Below are 22,395 nucleotides of genomic sequence, written 5' to 3'. Positions count from 1 at the left end.
GACAAATTAAATGCATGCTCCATACAGCTAAATGACATAATGCCAAACGGTGTTTAGAAAGGTACATGAATATAGTTAAGATTTAACTCAGTGAGGAAAAAAGAAAAAAAAAAAACTAAAATAGTCTCAGGTTCGAACTTATGTACGCTAAGTCTAAACACATGTAATTCATTCTTATTCCCAAAAGACAACTTTAATATGTGAATGACTTAGTTAAACATAAATGGTAAAAGGGGGCGCCTGGGTGCTTTGGTTGGTTTAAGCATTGGACTCGTGATTTCTGCTCAGGTCATGATCTCACAGTTCATGGGTTCGAGACCAGCACCAAGCTCGGTGTCCGGATTTATGCTGACAGTGCATAGCCTGCTCAGGATTCTCTCTTTCTCTCTCTTTCTTTCTCTCTTGCTCTGTCCCTCCCCTGTTCTTTCTCCCTATCAATATAAGTAGATAAACGTAAAAGTAAAATAAATGGGAAAATGTCATTTGCAAAATTAACAAATCCAAATAAATGGGTAAAGATGAATGCTTGCCAACCTTTGTTTTTTCCCTCAAAGCCACGTAAAGCATATCCTCACCCTAGGCTGCTCTGAGTCTCTTTCCTACACCATATAGCGGCTTGCTAAATCTGTGTGTCATATTTTAATTACTTGATTGCTGACATATGAGAAATGCTTGGTTTTGTTTGTTTAAAGGAAACACTCTGATACTTTTTAAAAAATTATATATATATGTGTATATATACATATGCATGTATACACATATATATGCATATATTTATACACACATATAAAGTAATGATAATAGATGGAATATGCTGTTGTTAGAGCATGCATGGAAAGAAGCCAGATGATAAAATTCCCTTATGCAAAGCCTGGAAAATGATCTCAAACTCCACAATGAAAGAAGCCTTTGAAGTACTCAGCATGTCTTATCTGCTTGCAAATGATTAATAATAAAAATTAAAGAAGAGTAATAACTTGGGTTCAGTGATGACTTCTCATTGCATGTATATTTCTGAAGACTTTGATGAGACATCAGTAAGTTTTTCCATAATTATATGGCAAGAGATGAGAATATTTTAATCTCGAATTGACAGGTCTCTAAAAATATCACACTGATTTGTAGACTAGTGTTCAGGGGAGAATTAAAATAGAAATTACAGAGAATTAAGCTTTAGAGGAATTTGGTTTTAACTCTATTCATTTTTAAACCTTCAATAAGCAATTTACTTACATATCCCCAAATGGTCACGTTTCCTCCTTAAGAGATTTGCTGACAAAAAGCAACCGTATGGGGCGCCTGGGTGGCTCAGTCGGTTGAGTGTCCGACTTCAGCTCAGGTCATGATCTCACAGCTTGTGAGTTTAAGCCCCGCGTCGGGTTCTGTGCTGACAGCTTGGAGCCTGCTTTGGATTCTGTGTCTCCCTCTCTCTCTGCCCCTAACCCACTCTCATTCTATCTCTGTCTCTCTCAAAAATAAATAAACATTAAAAAAAAAGCAACCATAGTTTAACAGTTAATATTTTGTATTAATCATCTAGAATATCCCGTTTCTATAATAATGCATTCCAAATAAAACCGATCAAATGTTTGAAATAAAATTTTCAAATAAAAGTTTTTAAAAATGATGACCTTGAGTCATCAGTAACATTTTAAATAATAGCCAATACATACCATTCAGGAAAGGAAAGATGTGTGCAAGGGATTTTAGAAAGAGCTGGAGCTTAAAAAGCTTAAAATGTGAAGTTTTGATGTGTAAAAGATCAATCTTTGGTTCATTTCAGAATTCCTTTTTATGGAACTCTTTATTCCTACAAAAGTGCTGAATGAATAAAATGTCACTGCATGAGTTTGCCATTGCTAACAGCTCTTGCCTAAATGGAATAAACAAATGGCCCGTTCCATGCATACTTCTGCAGATGCCTGTGTCTCTCGTCCTTAATCCTCACGTGGCTCTACAGAAGTACTATCCCCATGTCACAGACAAAGCAACTGAGACACATAATAGCCAACCCCATACACAAAAGTCAGAGTTTTCCAACCAGGCTACAGCTCCCCTGGGTTTTTCAAGGATTAAGGGCTTCCATTAGCGCACAGCTGAAACGTGAAAGACAGTCCCCTTCCACAGGAGAACACCCCTGACACTTGGATACCCCCAAAGCTCTTCCTGTTTCTCCCTGTTTTTCACAGACATAACTTCTCAGATTGTTTTTCCTCTTTACTTGAATTTCGGCAGCTTCCTTGGAGGGATTTCAAGGAATGGGTCTGAATTCGGGGGCTTGGAGTCATTCAGAGTATTTCCCTATAGCATCCTTCAATGTCTATGGGGACAAGAGTCATGTTCCCTCTTTCATTTCTGATCATGGTAACTTTTGTCCATTCTTTCTTTTTTCCCACTTGGTTGTCTTGTTAAAGACTGATCAATTGTACTGGTGCTTTGAAAGAATCAGTTTCTAGGGGAGCCTGGGTGGCTCAGTCGGTAAAGCCTCTCACCTGAGCTCAGGTCATGATCTCTGGGTCCATGAATTCAAGCCCTGCATTGGGTTCTGTGCCGACAGCGCAGAGCCTGGAACCTGCTTCAGATTCTAAGTCTCCCTCTCTCTCTCTGCCCCTTCCCCACTCAGGCTCTGTCTCTCTTTGCCCCTCAAAAACGAATAAATGTTAATAAAAAAACAAACATTTGAAAGAATCAGTTTTTGGTTTCCTTGCATTTCTCTATTGTTTTTAAAGTCATTGCTTCTGCTGTGTTTTATTTCCTTCCTCACCACCACTGCTCCCCTCTGACCCCCGCTTGCTTTGGGTTGAACCTGCTTTTGTTTTTCTATCAGAAAAGAATATAGTGTCATTGTGATATTGATAAAATATTTCAGATTTTGACCATGGGTTCAGTTAAAAGGAAACTTCAATAATGTCCAAAGAATGAGTCATACACAGAAGTGGCAAAAGGGTACATTCCCTATATGTGGACCCTAAACAATACGGTAATACATAGTCTTAGGGATAAAAATGAAAATCCTAAGGGAAATTCCTTATGAAGTTCTTCATTAATTTTGGGGTGGAAATGTTATCACAGACAATTTCTGGACTCTAATTCCTAGCACACGAGGCCCCTTAAAACAACCGCATCACCCGCCTTTCAGGTCTAATTTATACATTCTTTCTTCATACGTGCACCCTGGTTTTTCTTAAACATTTACCACATAACTTATTATTGTAATTTATATCAAGGCACATTTTCGCAAGCTTTTCTGTCCTTAATAATGACAACCTGGCAAGAACAATTTGTTAAGCCAGTTATCTCACCCAATACTTGTTGAAACTGGGCCTGGGAATCTCCACCCTTCAGAGAAATAACAGGTAATTCCTACATGGAAGGAAAAACTAAGTAATACGAGTTATTAGAATTATGTATAATTTAATCTGTTTACTATGTGTTAATTTCTTTCCTCCAAACAATGGAACACTGCTGAGGGTAAAATAGAATGCCCTATCATTTCCTTTGGTATCCATATGGCCTGCCATGGAATGAGTATTAAGGAAGATGTACCCCATTAAAACTCACATTGAAATCATTTAGTATTTGCTTTCAAACATTTTTTTGGACATTGTGCTTCCAAAGAAAGAAAAAGAAAGAAAGAAAAAAAGAAAGAAAGAAAGAAAGAAAGAAAGAAAGAGATGAGTACCAACTGAAATGTGTTCAAGGGGCTATTTTCATCCTAACAAACATATGAAAAGCAGTCTTATTTAAAAGGTACCTCTAAATGAAAGAATATCCATTAGAGACATTAAATGATAGTCTTTTTGGGTGCCTGGCTAGCTCGGTCAATTAAGTATCTGACTCTTGATTTTGGAGCAGGTCATGATCTCAGTTTGTGAGATCGAGTTTTATGTTTATGCTATCAATGCAGAGCCTGCTTGCGATTTTCTCTCTCTCCCTCCCTCCCTCCCTCCCTCTGTCTCTCTCTCTTTCTGCCCCTCTCCCACATGCAATGTTTTTAGCTATGTTCATAAGCATCACTGTCAAGCATTTATCATCCATTGCCTTAATTATACCATTACAATTAGATCATTGTTTCCAACACTTATTATAAATTATGATATATAAATATCTTGATCCTTAAAGCATTTTCTAGAGTTATGTATTCTTCAGTATTCTCAAAAGAACAATATGGGGGCGCCTGGGTGGCGCAGTCGGTTAAGCGTCCGACTTCAGCCAGGTCACGATCTCGCGGTCCGTGAGTTCGAGCCCCGCGTCGGGCTCTGGGCTGATGGCTCAGAGCCTGGAGCCTGTTTCCGATTCTGTGTCTCCCTCTCTCTCTGCCCCTCCCCCGTTCATGCTCTGTCTCTGTCCCAAAAATAAATAAATGTTGAAAAAAAAAAAAAGAACAATATGTAGGTGAATAGATATATTACTTCTAAAAACATCTACATGGGGCGCCTGGGTGGTGCAGTCGGTTGAGCGTCCGACTTCAGCCAGGTCACAATCTCGCGGTCCGTGGGTTCGAGCCCCGCGTCAGGCTCTGGGCTGATGGCTCGGAGCCTGGAGCCTGTTTCCGATTCTGTGTCTCCCTCTCTCTGCCCCTCCCCCGTTCATGCTCTGTCTCTCTCTGTCCCAAAAATAAATAAACGTTGAAAAAAAAAAAAATTTAAAAAAAAAAAAAAAAAAAAAAAAGAAAAAAATTAAAAAAAAAATAAAAACATCTACATTCCTTTACTGGGTATAACTGTATACACATATAAGTAACACCACATATATACTTACATTTATAACTCAAACTACTATTACTAAATAAGAACTATATCGACATATTAGAAGGCAGTGTTAGGGATTACAGTGGAAAAGTGGGAGCATTCCTCTTTCTCAAGAAGTTTCTTCTTTGTATCATAGCCCCTACAAAGTGCAAAGCAGTAACCAGCATCTACTAAGTACATGGAAGTTTGTATAATTCTCTGAACTGTGAAGAGTTGAAAGCAGATGAGTAAGGGAAGGTGGTGGAAGGAAACATGTAACAGGTTTTGTTGTTGTTGTTGTTGTTGTTGTTTTGTCTAACGAGGCTTACAGCACAAATACTGGGGAAAAAAATGAAGGTATAGTACCTGAAAATAGACTAGTTTAATAGATGGCAAATACTGTTTAATATTTATTTCTAACTGATTGGACTGATTTCATTTTTACTACTTTAAGTGGTATCCTGTGAAGGCTTTCTCAATTTTGGAAAATAAATTAAATAATATTTTTTATTTTTTTATAAGTTTATTTATTTATTTTCAGAGGGAGAGAGAATCCCAAGCAGTCTCCACACTGTCGGCACAGAACCTGACACGGGGCTAGATCTCATGAACCATGAGGACACGACCTGAGCAGAGATCAAGAGTCTGATGCTTAACCGATTGAGCCACCCAGGCGTCCCAAATTAAATAGTATTTGAATGGACCATAGGTCATCGGCTTTGCTTCTGAACTGATGCAGTCAATGGTTTCTTTTCCCTCACCTACTTGCCCCCAATCAATAGAGCTGATCGCATTGAAGTTTGGTTGGGGATTGCCTATTTCTTGCACAACTGCAGTTGCTTATTTCACTGCAACTTTATCAATAGTGAGCTCCCTGTTTTCACAAGGTTAAACTGTTGCGAATTTGAAAAGTACCAAGAAGAGAAAGAGAGATCCATCTCTGTTACATTATCTTCAAGCTAACTTGGATTCACTCATTTAGGAAGCCAGAACTAGCCTTCCAAACATACCTGATTGGAGAGTTCCTCTGATCCGGATCTGTGGCAGAGACCGTGCCTACGAATGATCCATGTGGTCTGCCTTCGAAGACTTCAAATAGGTAATATGGGAGGAGGAAGACAGGAGGCTCATCTTCGTCCTCCACCTGGACCTTAATGAGGGTGCTGGAAGCTTCCACATGGTATTTCAGGAGCTGCTTATCAACGTGGCGGTTTTTAACATTTGCTCTAATACGATAGTCATTCTGGTGCTCGAAATCCACTTTCTACAAAGAAATACAGCGTACACAAGAGGAAATGGCTTCAGTAACCTAAGTCATTACTTGGAAAAAAAAGTTTGGGTTATTAAGTCTCAGTTGCTTTTTAGTTAGGTTTTGTTCTTTAGGTACTTGGTAGGATCCCTCTGATAGCATCATTAAGCAGCTGCATAGCAAATCCTGCCACGTGTTTTGTTATTTACATCTAATGTTTCGGAATAATAGCTCTATTTTTAATTTAGGAATAAAATTGTACTTTTCTGTTCATACATTTCTTGCGGAATTGAGAATTTAAGTCTTTCCCAAAAGTTTGTCCTTTAAAAATCTTAAAAAAAAATAAAAAATTAAAAAAAGACTGTTCTTTGAGTAATTTGAGAGTCTGCAATAACTCTCTCTCATCTCTCAGCTCCTTTGCTCCCTAAATCATAAATCACAGGTTCTCATTTCAATTACTTAGTAAAGCAATAACTAACTGGCTAAACAAAATGATTTCATGTATTTTTGATTTGAATTTGTATTATGCTGCAAAGTAAATATTGTCCATACAGCTACCTTTTTTAATATCACTATTCCTTCTTGTGTCTCATTATTAGTAATTATGTCAAATGTTTGAGAATCATCTTCAATGCTGTAATCCATTTCTGCATTTTCTCCAATGTCATTATCATAGGCCATGATTTTTCCTATAGAAGTCCCAGTGGGTGCAGCTTCAGAGACAGTCAAACGGTAAAAACCTTTAAAAGCAAAATTCAAGAGATATCACACAAACAATAAATATAAGAAACTCCCGAATATAGCACCCTTTTTTTGTGTGGACTATGAGAAAACCCATACCCTCACTTTCCACCAGTCGCTTGTTTTTTTTTTTTTTAATCAATATCTATCGATCGATCTATCGGGCTATCTACACTTTCTTTATTTTTGTAATCTGTATTTTATTTTCCCTAATATCCTACTTGAGCATCTATTATTTTCTCTCAAATATACCCTTGGAAGTCCTATCACCAGTACATATAATTTCCAAATTTCTATCCATATGCATACTTCGTCAATAGTTTTGAATTTATTTTTTTATTATATCCTTCAACCATCCGAATTGATAAAAAAGAGTTTTCAATTTCACTCAAGCATTCTCTGATATCTAAAGTTATCAGTAAATGTAAGTGTGGATTAAAGTTGGAAAAGCCTAAAACAAATAAGTGAGCTCTAAGTGTAATAGTTTGATTTTTACATTCTGAGCCTGAGTGCATTGGTCACAGTGGAAATGAAAACAAACAAACAAAAAAGATAGATCCATGGGAGTCGGTGAGTGGATGTGGTAAGACAACCATGCTGGAGTCACATGACCCAATGGTTTTGGTCATGTGAAAACAATGGCAGTTATATTTGAAATACATAGATATAAATATAAGTAATTGAGCTCTGTTTATTTTTCAGAATTGACTTGCATAAAACTGATAAGAAGTTAGCTATTTGTAAATTATTATTTGTGATTTCTGTTAAAATGTGAGAAATAATCATATACGTCAATATTCTAAAGAATGAAACTTTGTAGAATTTTAAAAAGAGCATGTAATAGAATGTTTCTTTAAAGAGGTTCTTGTCTTTTGGGGGTGCCTGAGGGGCTCAGTCGGTTTGGTGTCCGACTGAGGCTCAGGTCATGATCTCACAGTTTGTGAGTTCGAGCCCCACGTCGGGCTCTGTGCTGACAGCTCAGAGCCTGGAGCCTGCTTCGGAATCTGTGTCTGTCTTGTGCTCTGTCCTTCTCTCTCTCCCTCTCAAAAATAAACGTTAAAAAAAATGAAAAAAAAAAACAGATTCTTGATATTTTTAGACGTATAGAGCAAGTCACTTCACAGATTGCCTTGTGAGATTGTCCCTTTTTGTTTATTTTTTTGGCATGGGAGAAATGTGATTTAAAAGGTGTCAATACTTTTCCTATTTTCAGGAAGTAACAGCTTAATTGTGCTGCAGTGTTTTTTTTCCCCTCCGCTGCGGGAAAATGTATAGTTGAGAAAATATAATTTCAGGAAGAGGGAAGAGCAAGCCAAAAGGCCACCAAGCCAGTGACCGAGAGTAGGTCAGTTGCCTGGTGTTGGTTTGTCCACAAGCAAGGGCTAGAGCGCTAACACAAGAGCTCCCAGACGTAATGGAACAAGACTGGATGATGGCAGATTATTTAGGACAATGGAGGTTATATGAAGGCCTCTGACTGTTTCTTTGTGACGCGGTAAAACGTTTAAGTGCTATGATCTGGTATGCATTTCGACAAGATCACTAAAGTTGTGCTGAGAGTAGAGCAGAGGGGAACAAAGGTAGAAGCAGAGAAGCTAGATGGGGGCCAGATTAAGAGGGTGGTATGATTGAAGGTTGCAAATGGAAGTTGGTGAGAAATGTTCAGATTATGGATATTTTTAAAAGGTAGAGCCAAAAGGATCTGCAGAGGATTGAGTTTTGGATATGAGAAAGAACAGAAGGGAAGGTGACTTTCAAAATCTTAAACAAAGTAAGTTTCTATTATCAGGATATATTGTATGTGTGTACATTTGTGTGTGTGTGTGTGTGTGTGTGTGTGCGCGCTCACAGAATATTGAAAATCATGCAGGATTGATCATCATTTCACTCTGGGTTAGAAATTAGAATTGACCTAAATTTGAGTTGGATCAGCTGAATTGAATTGAATTAGAATTGAATGGGTGAGATTTTGCCCTGAGCGATATGAAGGCTGGGGAAAATCTGTAAAAAGAGGGTTAGAGGAGGAGGCAGGTATGACCAGGAAGTCAAATATATGTCCAGTTTAAATGTATATAACTTATAAATCAAGATATTGAGTAGATAGTTGGATATACAAATCTGGGGTTCACAGGAGAGGTTCATACTAAAGTTATATATTTGGGAGTTGTCAGCATAGAAGCGGCATCTAAAGTCAGGTGGCTATAGGGAAACACAAAGGAGTGACTCTGAAGGGAAGAGAAATGAGGCCCTAGGGCTTGGTACCAGAAATACACCAAAGCTTAAAGTATGCAGAGATGAAAAGAAGGCAAAGAAGATTGTTAAAAGTGACTAGGAAGACAGAAGAAAAAGCATATAAGGATAGAGCAACCGCTGTCAAATGCTGCTGAGAAATCAAACTATATTAGGACTGAGAATTGATTGGATTTAGCTGCACATAGATATTGATAGAATTGACCAGATCCGTTAGGCTAAGTAGTACGGGTAAAGCCTTGACTGGAGTGGGCTCCAGAGAGTTTAAAAGACAGTAAATAGTAAGAGATTGCTACGGCTGAGGTCAGAGAGGTCTTTTCCTGCTTTCTCCTCTAAGGTTCTGATGGTTTCCTGTCTCACATTTAGGTCCTTTATCCATTTTGAGTTTATTTTTGTAAATGGTGTGAGAAAGTGGTCTAGTTTCAACCTTCTGCATGTTGCTGTCCAGTTCTCCCAGCACCATTTGTTAAAGAGGCTGTCTTTTTTCCATTGGATGTTCTTTCCTGCTTTGTCAAAGATGAGTTGGCCATATGTTTGTGGGTCTAGTTCTGGGGTTTCTATTCTATTCCATTGGTCTGTGTGTCTGTTTTTGTGCCAATACCATGCTGTCTTGATGATGACAGCTTTGTAGTAGCAATCTCTTACTCGACACATCCCCAAAGGCAAGGGAATTAAAAGCAAAAGTGAATTACTGGGACCTTATGAAGATAAAAAGCTTCTGCACAGCAAAGGAAACAACCAACAAAACTAAAAGACAACCAACGGAATGGGAAAAGATATTTGCAAATGACATATCGGACAAAGGGCTAGTATCTAAAATCTATAAAGAGCTCACCAAACTCCACACCCGAAAAACAAATAACCCAGTGAAGAAATGGGCAGAAAACATGAATAGACACTTTTCTAAAGAAGACATCCAGATGGCCAACAGGCACATGAAAAGATGTTCAGCGTCGCTCCTTATCAGGGAAATACAAATCAAAACCACACTCAGGTATCACCTCACGCCAGTCAGAGTGGCCAAAATGAACAAATCAGGAGACTATAGATGCTGGAGAGGATGTGGAGAATCGGGAACCCTCTTGCACTGTTGGTGGGAATGCAAATTGGTGCAGCCGCTCTGGAAAACAGTGTGGAGGTTTCTCAGAAAATTAAAAATAGACCTACCCTATGACCCAGCAATAGCACTGCTAGGAATCTACCCAAGGGATACAGGAGTACTGATGCATAGGGGCACTTGTACCCCAATGTTCATAGCAGCACTCTCAACAATAGCCAAATTATGGAAAGAGCCTAAATGTCCATCAACTGATGAATGGATAAAGAAATTGTGGTTTATATACACAATGGAATACTACGTGGCAATGAGAAAAAATGAAATATGGCCTTTTGTAGCAACGTGGATGGAACTGGAGAGTGTGATGCTAAGTGAAATAAGCCATACAGAGAAAGACAGATACCATATGGTTTCACTCTTATGTGGATCCTGAGAAACTCAACAGGAACCCATGGGGGAGGGGAAGGGAGAAAAAAAAAAGACGTTAGAGTGGGAGAGAGCCAAAGCATAAGAGACTGTTAAAAACTGAGAACAAACTGAGGGTTGATGGGGGGTGGGAGGGAGGGGAGGGTGGGTGATGGGTATTGAGGAGGGCACCTTTTGGGATGAGCACTGGGTGTTGTATGGAAACCAATTTGTCAATAAACTTCATAAAAAAAAAAAAAAAAAAAAAAAAAAAAAAAAAGACAGTAAATAGGATGATGCATTGGATAACTCTTTAAAACTTATCTTCTCTAAAGGAAAGAAAATGAAGCATGATTAGATGGATACGGCAGTGGAGTCAATAATGTATTTATTTTATTTTATTTTACTTTGTTTTTTAGATGAAAACAACAGCACCCATCACAGTGTGAATGCTGATAGTAATTAGTGGGCCGAGTGGACGCCCTTGATTGAGAGGTCAGGGAAGATTGGGCATATCAGAGGAGATATGACATAGTCATGTTCAGACGAGGGCAATGGGATTCCAATTACGGAAAGCAGCCTGAACACAAGTAAGGAGACCAGAAAGCTCTGATTTTGGAAGCGTAGTCAACACACATATTTTCGCATGAGTATGGTGTGGGAAAGAAATAGAGAAAGCTGTTTAAAGAGTGAGGTGACTTTATGGTACTAGAATCATGTTCACCTACACTCAAATGTGAACGTAGTAATGTTATCACCTTACACGAGGATTCTGGGTATCTACAAAAATTTTAAAAACTATTTCAAATGTTCTAGTTCATTTGGATATATATAAATTCTACGTATCTATACATTGTTATTTATGTTTATCAATGTTAATAGAGATTATATATGGTTATATATATATACACATTGTTTTGTATTATATATAGTTATATATTATATATAACACTTATATAATTACATATGCACAACGAAATATATATATATAATATGTTATATATATATAAATATATATATGTTATATATATATAAACAAAATTAAAGTTGAGAAAAATTAAAAGAAATAAGGATGGCGGGAGAAGTTTGAAGGGCATTTAGTCTCAATAAAAATCCCTTGTGAGTTCTGCCTTCTGGAGTCTTGAACTTGTGATTTTCCCTTCATCTGGCTAAAACACAGACGAGATGTATTCCACACGTTAACCTACTATTTTTCTACATTTATTAGTTGAGAATCGTTTTTGTCAAGTCCTGCATGTTTCAAATAGAATTACCCACGATCTTCGTGTCTTTAGGACCCACACTTTGTAGAGATAGTCACGTACATAATACCTCTCATAACAGGGAGAAGCAAGTCACAAACTACTGCCCTGCTGCCTAAATTCCATCTAAGGAGGAGCTGTTTCATGGACTCAAAGGACCGAGGAGGTGCTGCTCAAATGGTTGGATTTGCAATTATGTAGGATGAATACATTTAAAAATCTAGTGTATTAAAAACAATCTAGCGTATGGCAAGGTGACTACAGCCAATAATACTATACTGTATAACGGGAATTTTCTGAGAACACCTTGGGCACTCTTACCACACACTTGCACACGAGGGAATGATGTGAGTAGATGGGTAATTAGTTTGACTGTAATAATTATGTCACTATGCATATGAGATCAAAACATCACGTTGGGGCTCCCTGTTGGCCCAGTTGGTTAAGCATCTGACTTTGGCTCAGGTCAGGATCTCATGGTTCGTGAGTTTGAGCCCCATGTCAGGCTCTCTGCGATCAGCGTGGAGCCCACTTCAGATCCTCTGTACCCCCCTCGGTCTCTGCACCTCCCCTGCTCACACTCTTCCTCTCAAATAAATACATAAACATGAGAAAAACCATCGTGCTGTATACATTAAATATATATGATTTTTATTTTTAAAAATGGCATTATACTGAAAATGTTAAATATGAAAATAGCATACAAATAAGCATTCAGATATGTAATATTTCTTTAATTTTTTTTAATGTTTATTCATTTTTTGAGAGAGACAGAGTGCAAGTGGGGGAGGGGCAGAGAGAGAGGGACACAGAATCTGAAGCAGGCTCCAGGCTCTGAGCCGTCAGCACAGAGGCCAACACAGGGCTCAAACTTACAAATCCTGAGGTTATGACTTGAGCCAAAGTCCCGTGCTTAACCGACTGAGCTACCCAGGTGCCCCTGTCTTCAGACACTTTAAAAGGTGCATCACATTTACGCACTTTAAGATTTTTGTCACACACAAAAAATGCTCATCGTCTTTTTACCCAGGGGCCTCTCTAATATTTCTTGAAAATTCAGAAGATGTGCTAACTCTGGGCCTGTCACAAAATAGCTGAACTGAACAGTATCTGCATGTGTGTGTGTGTGTGTGTGTGTTGGGGGGGGGGTTGGGTGGGTGTGCATTTGTATGTGTGTGTTTGATCTACTTTTCTCTTTGACACATGCATATGCATTTTTCCTATCATGATAATTGGTCATGATTTCCAGAATTGCTTGTAAATGTATTTCTGTAGGTAGGACAGAATGCCCTGGGGAGGGGGTGGGAAGAACTTCTTTAAAAAAAAAAAAAAAAAAGAATTTCTCCTAAGAATTTCCGAAGAAATCCCTTCTGGAGCATACCAAATGATTTAGCTTGTATTCAGTACTTGAATTGTCAGAGCAGGTGTGGCATATTCATAATACATAAGTAAAAAATAACTACACATATTATACATGCATGGTCAGTTAATTTATGACAAAGAAGCCAAGAATATGCAATAAGAAAATGTCAGTCTCCTTAATAAATGGTGTTAGGAAAATTGGATAACCAAATGCAAAGGAATGAAACTGGACCATTGTCTTGCACCATACCCCCAAAAATAACTAAAAATGTATTCAACACTTGAACTAAGACCTGGAACCATAAAACTCCTAGGAGAAAACAGGCAGCAAGCGCCTCAGCGTAGTCTCGGTGATGCTTTTTTATCCTGATACGAAAAGCAAAAGCAAGGGGCGCCTGGGTGGCGCAGTCGGTTAAGCGTCCGACTTCAGCCAGGTCACGATCTCGCGGTCCGTGAGTTCGAGCCCCGCGTCGGGCTCTGGGCTGATGGCTCGGAGCCTGGAGCCTGTTTCCGCTTCTGTGTCTCCCTCTCTCTCTCTGCCCCTCCCCCGTTCATGCTCTGTCTCTCTCTGTCCCAAAAATAAATAAACGTTGAAAAAAAAAATTTTAAAAAAGAAAAGCAAAAGCAAGAAAAGAAAAAAAAAATAAGTGGGCTATAACACACTAAAAAAATTCTGCCCAGCAAAGTAAACCATCAAAAGGATGAAAAAGCAACTTACTGAAAGGGAGGAAATATTTGCAAATCATACATCTGATACGAGGCTAATATCCAAAACATACAGAAACTCATACAACTCAATATCAAATGCTACTACTATTACTAATACTAATAATGATAATATTAAAAATGGGCAGAATATCTGAATAGACATTCTTCCAAAGAATGCATACAGATGGCTAACAGGTACATGAAAAGATGCTTGATATCATTAATGATCAGGGAAATTCAAATCAAAATCACAATGAAATATGACCTCACCCCTGTTAGAATGGCTACTATTCAAAAGACAAGAAATAACAAGTGTTGGTGAGGATGTGGAGAAAAAGGAACCCTTGTGCACTGTCGGTGGGAATGTATATTGGTGCAGCCATTATGGAAAAGAGTAATGGAAAACAGTATGAAGGTGTCTTAAAATATTAAAAATAGAAATATCATACAATCCAGTAATACCACTTCTGGATATTTAGCCAAAGAAAATGAAAACACTAACTAGAAAAGATAGCTGCACTCCCATGTTTATTGCATTATTATTCACAATAGCCAAGATGTGGAAACTTAAGTGTCCATCAATGGATGAAAGGGTAAAGAAATTATGACAGACAGACAAACACACACACACACACACACACACACACACACACACACAAACACACACACTAGAATATTACTCAGCCACAAAAAATAATAAAATCTTGTCATTTGCAACAACATGAACGGGTCTCAAGGGCATTATACTAAGTGAAATAAGTCAGAAAAAGACAAATACCATATGATCTCTATTACATGTGAAATTTCATATACGTATATGTAATATAAATCATAGGTGAATATAGAAATGGGCAAATTTTTTTTCCTGTTCTTAGTCTAAATATAGTGAATAAAGATAACATAAAACATAAAAAATAATTACCATTTGAAATCATCACTTGTAGTAGGTAGAAAAATGAATTCCTCAAAATACCCGTGTTCTAATACCCCAGAACCTATGAATATATTATGTAAAGGGACAAAAAGCAATCCAGGCTGCAGGTGGAATTCATACTGCTATTCAGCTGACCTTGAGATGTGGAGATTGTCTTGGTTTGTCCAAGGGGACTCGATCTGATCACATGACTCCATGAAAGTGAAGAAGAGGCAAAGTGTGGGTTGGAGAGACGGCGACGTGTGGAGGATTTGACACCTTTTGATGTGTCTGAGGTGTGTGAGTTATATTCAAGAACCAGAAAGACGCCTCACGGAGCTAACAGTGTCCTGCCGCTGACGGCCTTCAAGGAAACAGAGCCCTTATTCCTACAAACGTAAAGAACTGAATTTTGCCAATAACCAAATCCAAAGAAATGGATTCTCCCCTGGACCCTCTAGAGAGGAAAATAGCCCTACAGACACCTTGAACTTAATCTGGTGACATCTGTGACATATTTCATTCAGGTAACAATTTGTTTAAGGCACGAGGTTTGTGGAAATTGTTACGGAAGCAATTAGAAAAAAAACACATTACCTTCTCATTTGTATTTGACTTTTCACGCTAATGAAAATAATCACACCTTCGAATAATTAATACATTTATTTTATATAGTGCTGTGGCGGTGCTTTAGATGCAAACCCTAACATCTGTGTGTATTTAGCACATGTAGTGTTTTATTGTAATGAAAATTCACGGTGTTTTCTACTTACTTTCCTTAAATATAGGCTTATTGTCGTTAACATCAGAAAGTTTAATTAACACACTTGTTGTTCCCGACAGTCCTCCTGGCTGACCGAGCATATCTTTGGCTTGAATAATTACCCAATACTCATCTTGCAGTTCTCTATCCATTTTAGAAGATGTTCTTATGATTCCTTAAAACATGTAATAAAACTTCAATTATTATTTCATTATTAACCATGCATCTTTCCAGTTAATTTCCTAAGAATTCCATCATACACTCATTCTTTTGATACATTTTAAATGACTACAATGTGCTAGACACTGCCCTGGAGAACATAAATAACAATAAAATAAATTAAATACCAACTCTGCCTGGAGTTTAGAGTAGTCAACACAATACTAAGAACACTAGTAGACCCCTAATAAAATGCTATGTTCATATACTCTTGGGTAAAAAAGAGGAATGTCTTATTTTTACCTCAAACGATTTTCTGCTATCTTCTCTAACATAATGTTAGTGTGCTACAGTTAACTTCTTTAAATTTGAAAGAAGTTAATTATAAGTAAATGCGTACATTACAACACCAAATTTATGCAAGATATATTGTGCACCTGTGATGTTAAAGTCTATTTTAAGTTATGATACATGAAGAAGGATTTGTTTTTGACCGACAGTTGTTCATAATACAGATCAATCTATAAACAGATTTTCAAATTCAAGATGGACCATAATAAATATAATAAATATTCTATAAATTTATTCTATAAAATTCTACATTTTAGAAAATGTTATAGAAAATTTTCTAGAAAATTACTTAGTAAAAAAATTATTATCACTAAAAAAAAAAACTAGGAAAGGGCAGAACAGAAGACAACGGGATGCTGGGCTAAAGATTTGGGGACCATGAACACAAACATAAGAAAGAGAATGGCCAATCCTCAATGTATCTGTGGAAAAGTGTTCATTAAAAATCATGAGACCTGTAAATACAAAAACAGATAAGTTGGACCATATTGTGATAGCATTTGAATTGTGGACTGAAGTGTTTTATAACTGTAATCTGTTATATGAATCCCTATAGAAAACACAGAACGTATGAAAGAGACACTGCCAGTATTCTCCCTAGGTTTGACTCCAGAGAGAATTGAGAGTGAAGGTGAATCTCATTGTGGTTTTAGTTTGCATTTCCATGACGACTGGGGTTGATGAGCATTTTTAATATGCTTGTAGGCTTTCTGTACATCAAATGTTGGTCAACTGCTTTAAAGGTCTTTCACCGTATTTTTAAACTGTTTTTTTTTTCTCTTTCTAAGTGTTTTGTCACAGTCTTTGCATATGTTTTATACCTTATATACGAGTGATTTGTAGTGTGGATTTGGAAATTCAATCTCTGAAAGTTAGAAAAATCAGCTAAAGGACTAAAAAGAATTAAGTGTCTAAAATACAACCCATTTATTTCTGGAAACTTCAGGTCTACTGTACAGCACATTTGGAAGCAGATTTTTTTTTGCTCTGACATTTGCCTACTTAGAATCCTGCTGAACTGCACTTTGTTTCATTTAGAAATACCTGTTGTTGGTTCAATGGAGAAGTAGGGCTGGCCTTGTAGTAAACTGTACAAGAGACGAGCATTATTGCCACTTGAAGGATCATCAGCATCATTTGCCGTCACCTGGATGACTAATGTTCCTGAAGAAAATATGAATAGTAACAAGAAATTAAGACTGCGGTCTTATCGAACAATGAATTCAGTTCTATACGGCATTTTCTCTTTAGCAAGCAAGGTGAAGACATACAATGAAAACCTAGCCCTCCTTGTTCAGAATTACAAAACTGATATCATTCTGCATAGACAAGAGAATATAATCTCATACAAAAGAGCCCTAATTCATATGTGTGTGTATATATATATATACATATATATGTATATATATGTATATATATATGTGTGTGTGTGTGTGTGTGTATAGCTTAGATGTTTGTTTAAAATTTTATATTGTATATAGAATTCATACACACACACACATATATATATATGAATTCTATATATAATATAGAATTTTAAACAAAGATCTGAGCTATAATGAAATATAATTATTTAACAATGGATTACAATGTCCATTTCATGATCTTTCAAAAGTGTGTTATATCATTAGTGGAAGAATCAAAAGGAAATTGGAAGCAGTTCACTTTAAACATCACTCTGTGAACTGTGACTCAAAGTCACAGAATGTTGATAAAATGTGAATAAAATTGAAATGAGCTTGCAATAGTATCAAGTTGAGGATGGGCACAAGTATCTTCCTTATTTAATTCCCTTCTATAACATACTTACGTTGAAGAATTCTTTTTTTTTTTTTTTTGGTATAGTACAAAGCAAAACCCTGTCACATATTGATGACATAAAATGCTCTTAATTGAAATTCAATAACAATCAGTAAAACACAATGAGAAGTATCTGTACATTTAAACTTAATGCTTAAATTAAACATCTTCCTTTAAAAGTATTGAGCTTTTTAATCATCTTTCTGTAAAGTTGGGATAGCATTATAGGTCTTGTTGAAAATCTGCATTTATGGAAACATCATGTTCTGGGTCAGTAAGAATGGCAACATGAATATCACAGAATCAAATAGTCTATGCGATTTCCTGTACTACCAACATCATTCACGTTTCCATTACAATCTTGTTTTGTAAACCGAGACATTCTAATGGGAAGCCCTTCTACTTGTCAGTAATAAAGTTGTTGAAACTTTTACCGTGGCCCTCAAATGTATGTAGTATTTGCTCTTTCCTCGTAGTATTTTATTAGTCATTTAGCACTTGCTTTGTACTGCACAACCACTCAAAATGTAAACACCTTAGGTTCAAGTGTTTTACAATACATTCCCTTCGATTGCCATGACATGGATGGACCTTAAGGGCATTATGCTAAGCAAGATAAGGCAGACAGAGAAAGACAAAGATATCACTTATATGTGGAATCTAGAAAAGCTGATCTCTAGAAACAAAGGGTAAATTGCTGACTCACAGAGGCTGGGAGACCTGGATAAATGGTGATCAAAACCAACAAAGTTGTCATTAGGAAATGAATAAGTTCTGGAGAGCAAGTGCACAGCATGGTGACTCTAGGCCACCATATTGTATTGTATGCTTTAAAGTTCCTAAAAGACTTGATCTTAAATGATCTTCCCCGCCCACACACACAGAAGGATATGATGTGTTGAAGATGCTATCAACGCTATCTAATGTTAATATCATTCTAATTATCTGATTTTGTTTTATTTGCTTTAGTTGCTGCTTTTTCAATGACATCACAATTCATTAAATACAGGTTAAACCACTTTAAACCTTCTTAGATATTTTCTAAAAGGTTTTTCTAAAAAAAAATCAAAAGAGAGGGGTGCCTGGGTGGCTCAGTTGGTTGAGAAGCTGACTTTGGCTCAGGTCATGATCTTAGGGTTGGTTCATGAGTTCGAGCCCCACATGGGCTCCCTGCTGTCAGCTCTGAGCCTGCTTCAGATCCTTTGTCCTCACCCTCCCTCTGCCCCTCCTCTGCTAGTGCTCACCCTCTCAAAAATAAATAAAACATTTAAAAATATATAAAGTCAAAAGAGAGAAGCTTACATATTTTCCTAATCAGAAATTTAAATACTGCAGAAATCTTCACTAGTCAAGTAACATAAACTGTAATAATAAATAAACGTCAGAGTAGTCAAGAAATTAAAAAAAATTGATATGTTTTATATATATATGTTTTCCACTTATGTTTTCCTTGTCATTTGTAAGAGAACACATGTGTACATGCACTTGCAGTTAGGAATTAGCCATACACAAAATTTAAGCAAAATATCACTATAAGACCAATAACGTGTCCTTCAGTGAAAAAAATCAAAATTGTTCCAAAGTCCCCCTGTCCCCTCCTCCTTCTGTTACCAGTTAAATATAGGTAAAGGGATACTGGGTGATTTAAACAAATAGCTTTCCAGTTTCTACTCATTCTTATACAAACATGTGTAACTCTTCCTTTATCTGTCAGTAATCATAGAGCTGCATTACTCACATTTGAAATCAAAATGAATAGCACCAAGATGCCCTTTTCGCATAGAGCAGCCTTGCCAGGCTGACATAATCACTGCTTTTATGACATGCTTATTGTTTACTGCAAGAATCGCTCTGGTCAGTTTTATGAAGACTGTGGCTCCAGTCTCCTGGCCATCCCGTTTCTCAACAACAACCCACCCATCACTATAAATTGAAGTTGATTCTAAAATATTACGGGGACTATTCTAGATAAGAACATAGTTCAGAGAGACCCAAGTCAGCATGCTTAAGGAACTGTTTTAGAATGTTTATTTTCCTTTTAAAAATTTTTTTTAATGTTTATTTATTTTTGAGACAGAGAGAGACAGAGCATGAACAGGGGAGGGTCAGAGAGAGAGGGAGACACAGAATCTGAAACAGGCTCCAGGCTCTAAGCTGTCAGCACAGAGCCGGACGCGGGGCTCGAACTCACGGACCGCGAAATCATGACCTGAGCTGAAGTCGGACACTTAACCGACTGAGCCACCCAGGCGCCCCTAGAATGTTTATTTTCATAGGAGAAGGCATTTTGAATTTTTCATTACAAAAATTCAAGGATGTTTTAACATTAGAAAATGAACCTATATAATTCGTGGCATTAAAGGCTTAACAAAGAAAAACATAAGACAAAAATTCTCATTAGATACATAAAACACATCTGAAAATATCCCAGTTCCATTTGCAATAAAATTCAGGGAATTACAAGAAAAAGACACCTTCTTAAGTCTGATGGAGGGCATTTTTAAACTTTGACAGCAATCATATTTACCTGTGAAATGTGAAAACTTTTCCTTCCGAGGTAGTTAAAAAGCAAGAAGTTTATTATCACGCTATTTTGGGCAGCATTGTAGGAAAGCTCCTAGACAATGAAATGAGGCAATGCCATGCATACAGAAATGAAAGATTAAAAATGATGACAGGGGCGCCTGGGTGGCTCAGTCAGTTAAGCATTCCACTTTGGCTCAGGTCATGATCTCGCGGTTCGTGAGTTCGAGCCCCGCGTCAGGCTCTGAGCTGACAGCTCAGAGCCTGGAGCCTGCTTCCAGTTCTGTGTCTCCCTCCCTCTCTGCCTCACACTGCATGCACTCTGTCTCTCTCTGTCTCTCAAAAATGAAAAAAAAAAAAAAGCCAAAACATTAAAAAAAATGTTTTAGTGATTCAAAAACAATATTTTTGTTTGAAAATCAAGCAGAATATACATATAAAAACTTTAGAGAATATTAAATCATTACATTAGGAAGGTCATAGGAACACAACAAGGTACACAAAAGTCCATTTTTATTTTTACCAGAAATATATATCTCTAAAATAGTTCAATTAAATACCTAATATATATAAGGAACAAATATACTCAGGAATATCTAAACAAAAGTTGTTAAAGACCTCAACAAAGAAAATAAAGAGACATTAATGATCAAACATGGACCAAAATACTGGGTTTATGAAATGACCATCTAGAAATACCAACAGACAGATCCATAGTGTAAATGCTATCCTAATCAAAATCTTAGCAAGTTGTCTTACTGGATAAATTAAAAATCTGACTTGAAATATACATGGAAATGCAAAGGATTAAGCAAGACAGACATCTCTGATAAGGAACATCTGGAAGACGTGTACTAACAGGAAGCAGGGCTTATGACATAACTATGGCAATAAAGACAATAGAACATTAGCCCCTGGAAGAACAAAAGAGGACAAACTGACTAGAGATTCAGAAACAAAATCATACACATATGGAGAGCTCACTCATGCAAGGATGGCACAGGTGAGCACTGGAGAACCGTTTCAATAAATGCTACAGGGTCCCCTGGGTATCTGCGTCCATTTATACAGCCATCCATCAGTCATCTCTCTTTTGATCTAGAATTTGACACTTGCTTTACACCATTCACAAAAATCGGCTTAAAATAAATTCTAGATATAAAGGTGAGAAGTGTATAACCAAAATAGAATAATGAAACTTGCATAAAGATAGGAATTATTTTGCATGACATCAGGGAAAGAAGAAAACAAAAGCCAGCCTTTCTTGATTAGGATTGGGTGATTGATAAACTGATATTTGTCTCAAGGCACAAATTCTTTATGTCTTTAGACATACCCATTGATGCCTTTCTCCCAGCCTGCACAGGTTGCTCTAACCCTACCGAAATGGAATTCAGTAGAATATTATTGTTAACAGCGCATTCATTATTCATCAGTGCAAGAAGGGTGGTACATGCCCTACGTATGAACCAACCTGTTTAGCGTCTCCATTCCTTTCATCAACATTTTACTGTGCTCTCACTAAAACCTGACAAAGTCAGTTTAACTACACTAATGGATCAAAAATTAAAGTTTCTCGGGGCACCTGGGTGGCTCAGACGGTTAATTCCGACTTCGGCTCAAGTCATGATCTTGAAGTTCGTGGGTTTGTGCCCTGCATCGGTCTCTGTGCTGACAGCTCAGAGCCTGAAGCCTACTTCAGATTCTGTGTCTGCCTCTCTCTCTCTGCCCCGCCCCTACTTGTTCTCTGTCTCTCTTCCTCTGGAAAACACAGAAACACTAAAAAAAAATTAATTAAAGTTTCTTTAAAGTATATCCTAGTAATAAAGTTATTTCTAAAGGACAACTGATATATATATGTACATTAATGAAAAATGCTTTATACAGATTATTTTCACATTAAGTATATCACCAGATAGATATTCTTCACATGTATTTGCATTATTTAATCAGCCTCTTGGCTTAATTGTGTTTTTATGAACAGTGTCCCGGGTTATCACTAGCCGCCTTTCAGATTTAATCATGTCTTAAAAGGAGACACTTTACTCACTAGCCACACGCCTCGGACACTACTTGTCACACCCCATGTTAAGAGGTACAAGCACAAAGTCAATGTCTCCCA

At 37.2% G+C, this 22,395-nt stretch overlaps 1 protein-coding gene across 1 annotated transcript in view; it reads right to left on the bottom strand.

Annotated features, from left to right (window-relative positions):
- The window catches only part of CDH19 (cadherin 19), a 73,233-nt gene that overhangs the window by 36,919 nt on the left and 13,919 nt on the right, over positions 1-22,395 (bottom strand). The window contains exons 3-6 of the mRNA XM_047086471.1: positions 16,995-17,114; positions 15,451-15,615; positions 6,538-6,719; positions 5,741-5,994 (exon numbers count right to left, since the gene is read on the bottom strand). Coding sequence (XP_046942427.1) covers positions 5,741-5,994; positions 6,538-6,719; positions 15,451-15,615; positions 16,995-17,114 — 721 coding nt within the window. The remainder of the gene's footprint in view (positions 1-5,740; positions 5,995-6,537; positions 6,720-15,450; positions 15,616-16,994; positions 17,115-22,395) is intronic.

Source organism: Lynx rufus, unplaced genomic scaffold, assembly GCF_022079265.1.
Source record: "Lynx rufus isolate CCGP_SWC_20201006 ecotype Redwood Valley unplaced genomic scaffold, mLynRuf1.p SCAF_20, whole genome shotgun sequence".
Lineage (NCBI taxonomy): Eukaryota > Metazoa > Chordata > Mammalia > Carnivora > Felidae > Lynx > Lynx rufus.
The sequence above is the reverse complement of the archived record's forward strand: the minus strand, read 5'-3'. Positions and strand labels throughout refer to the sequence as shown.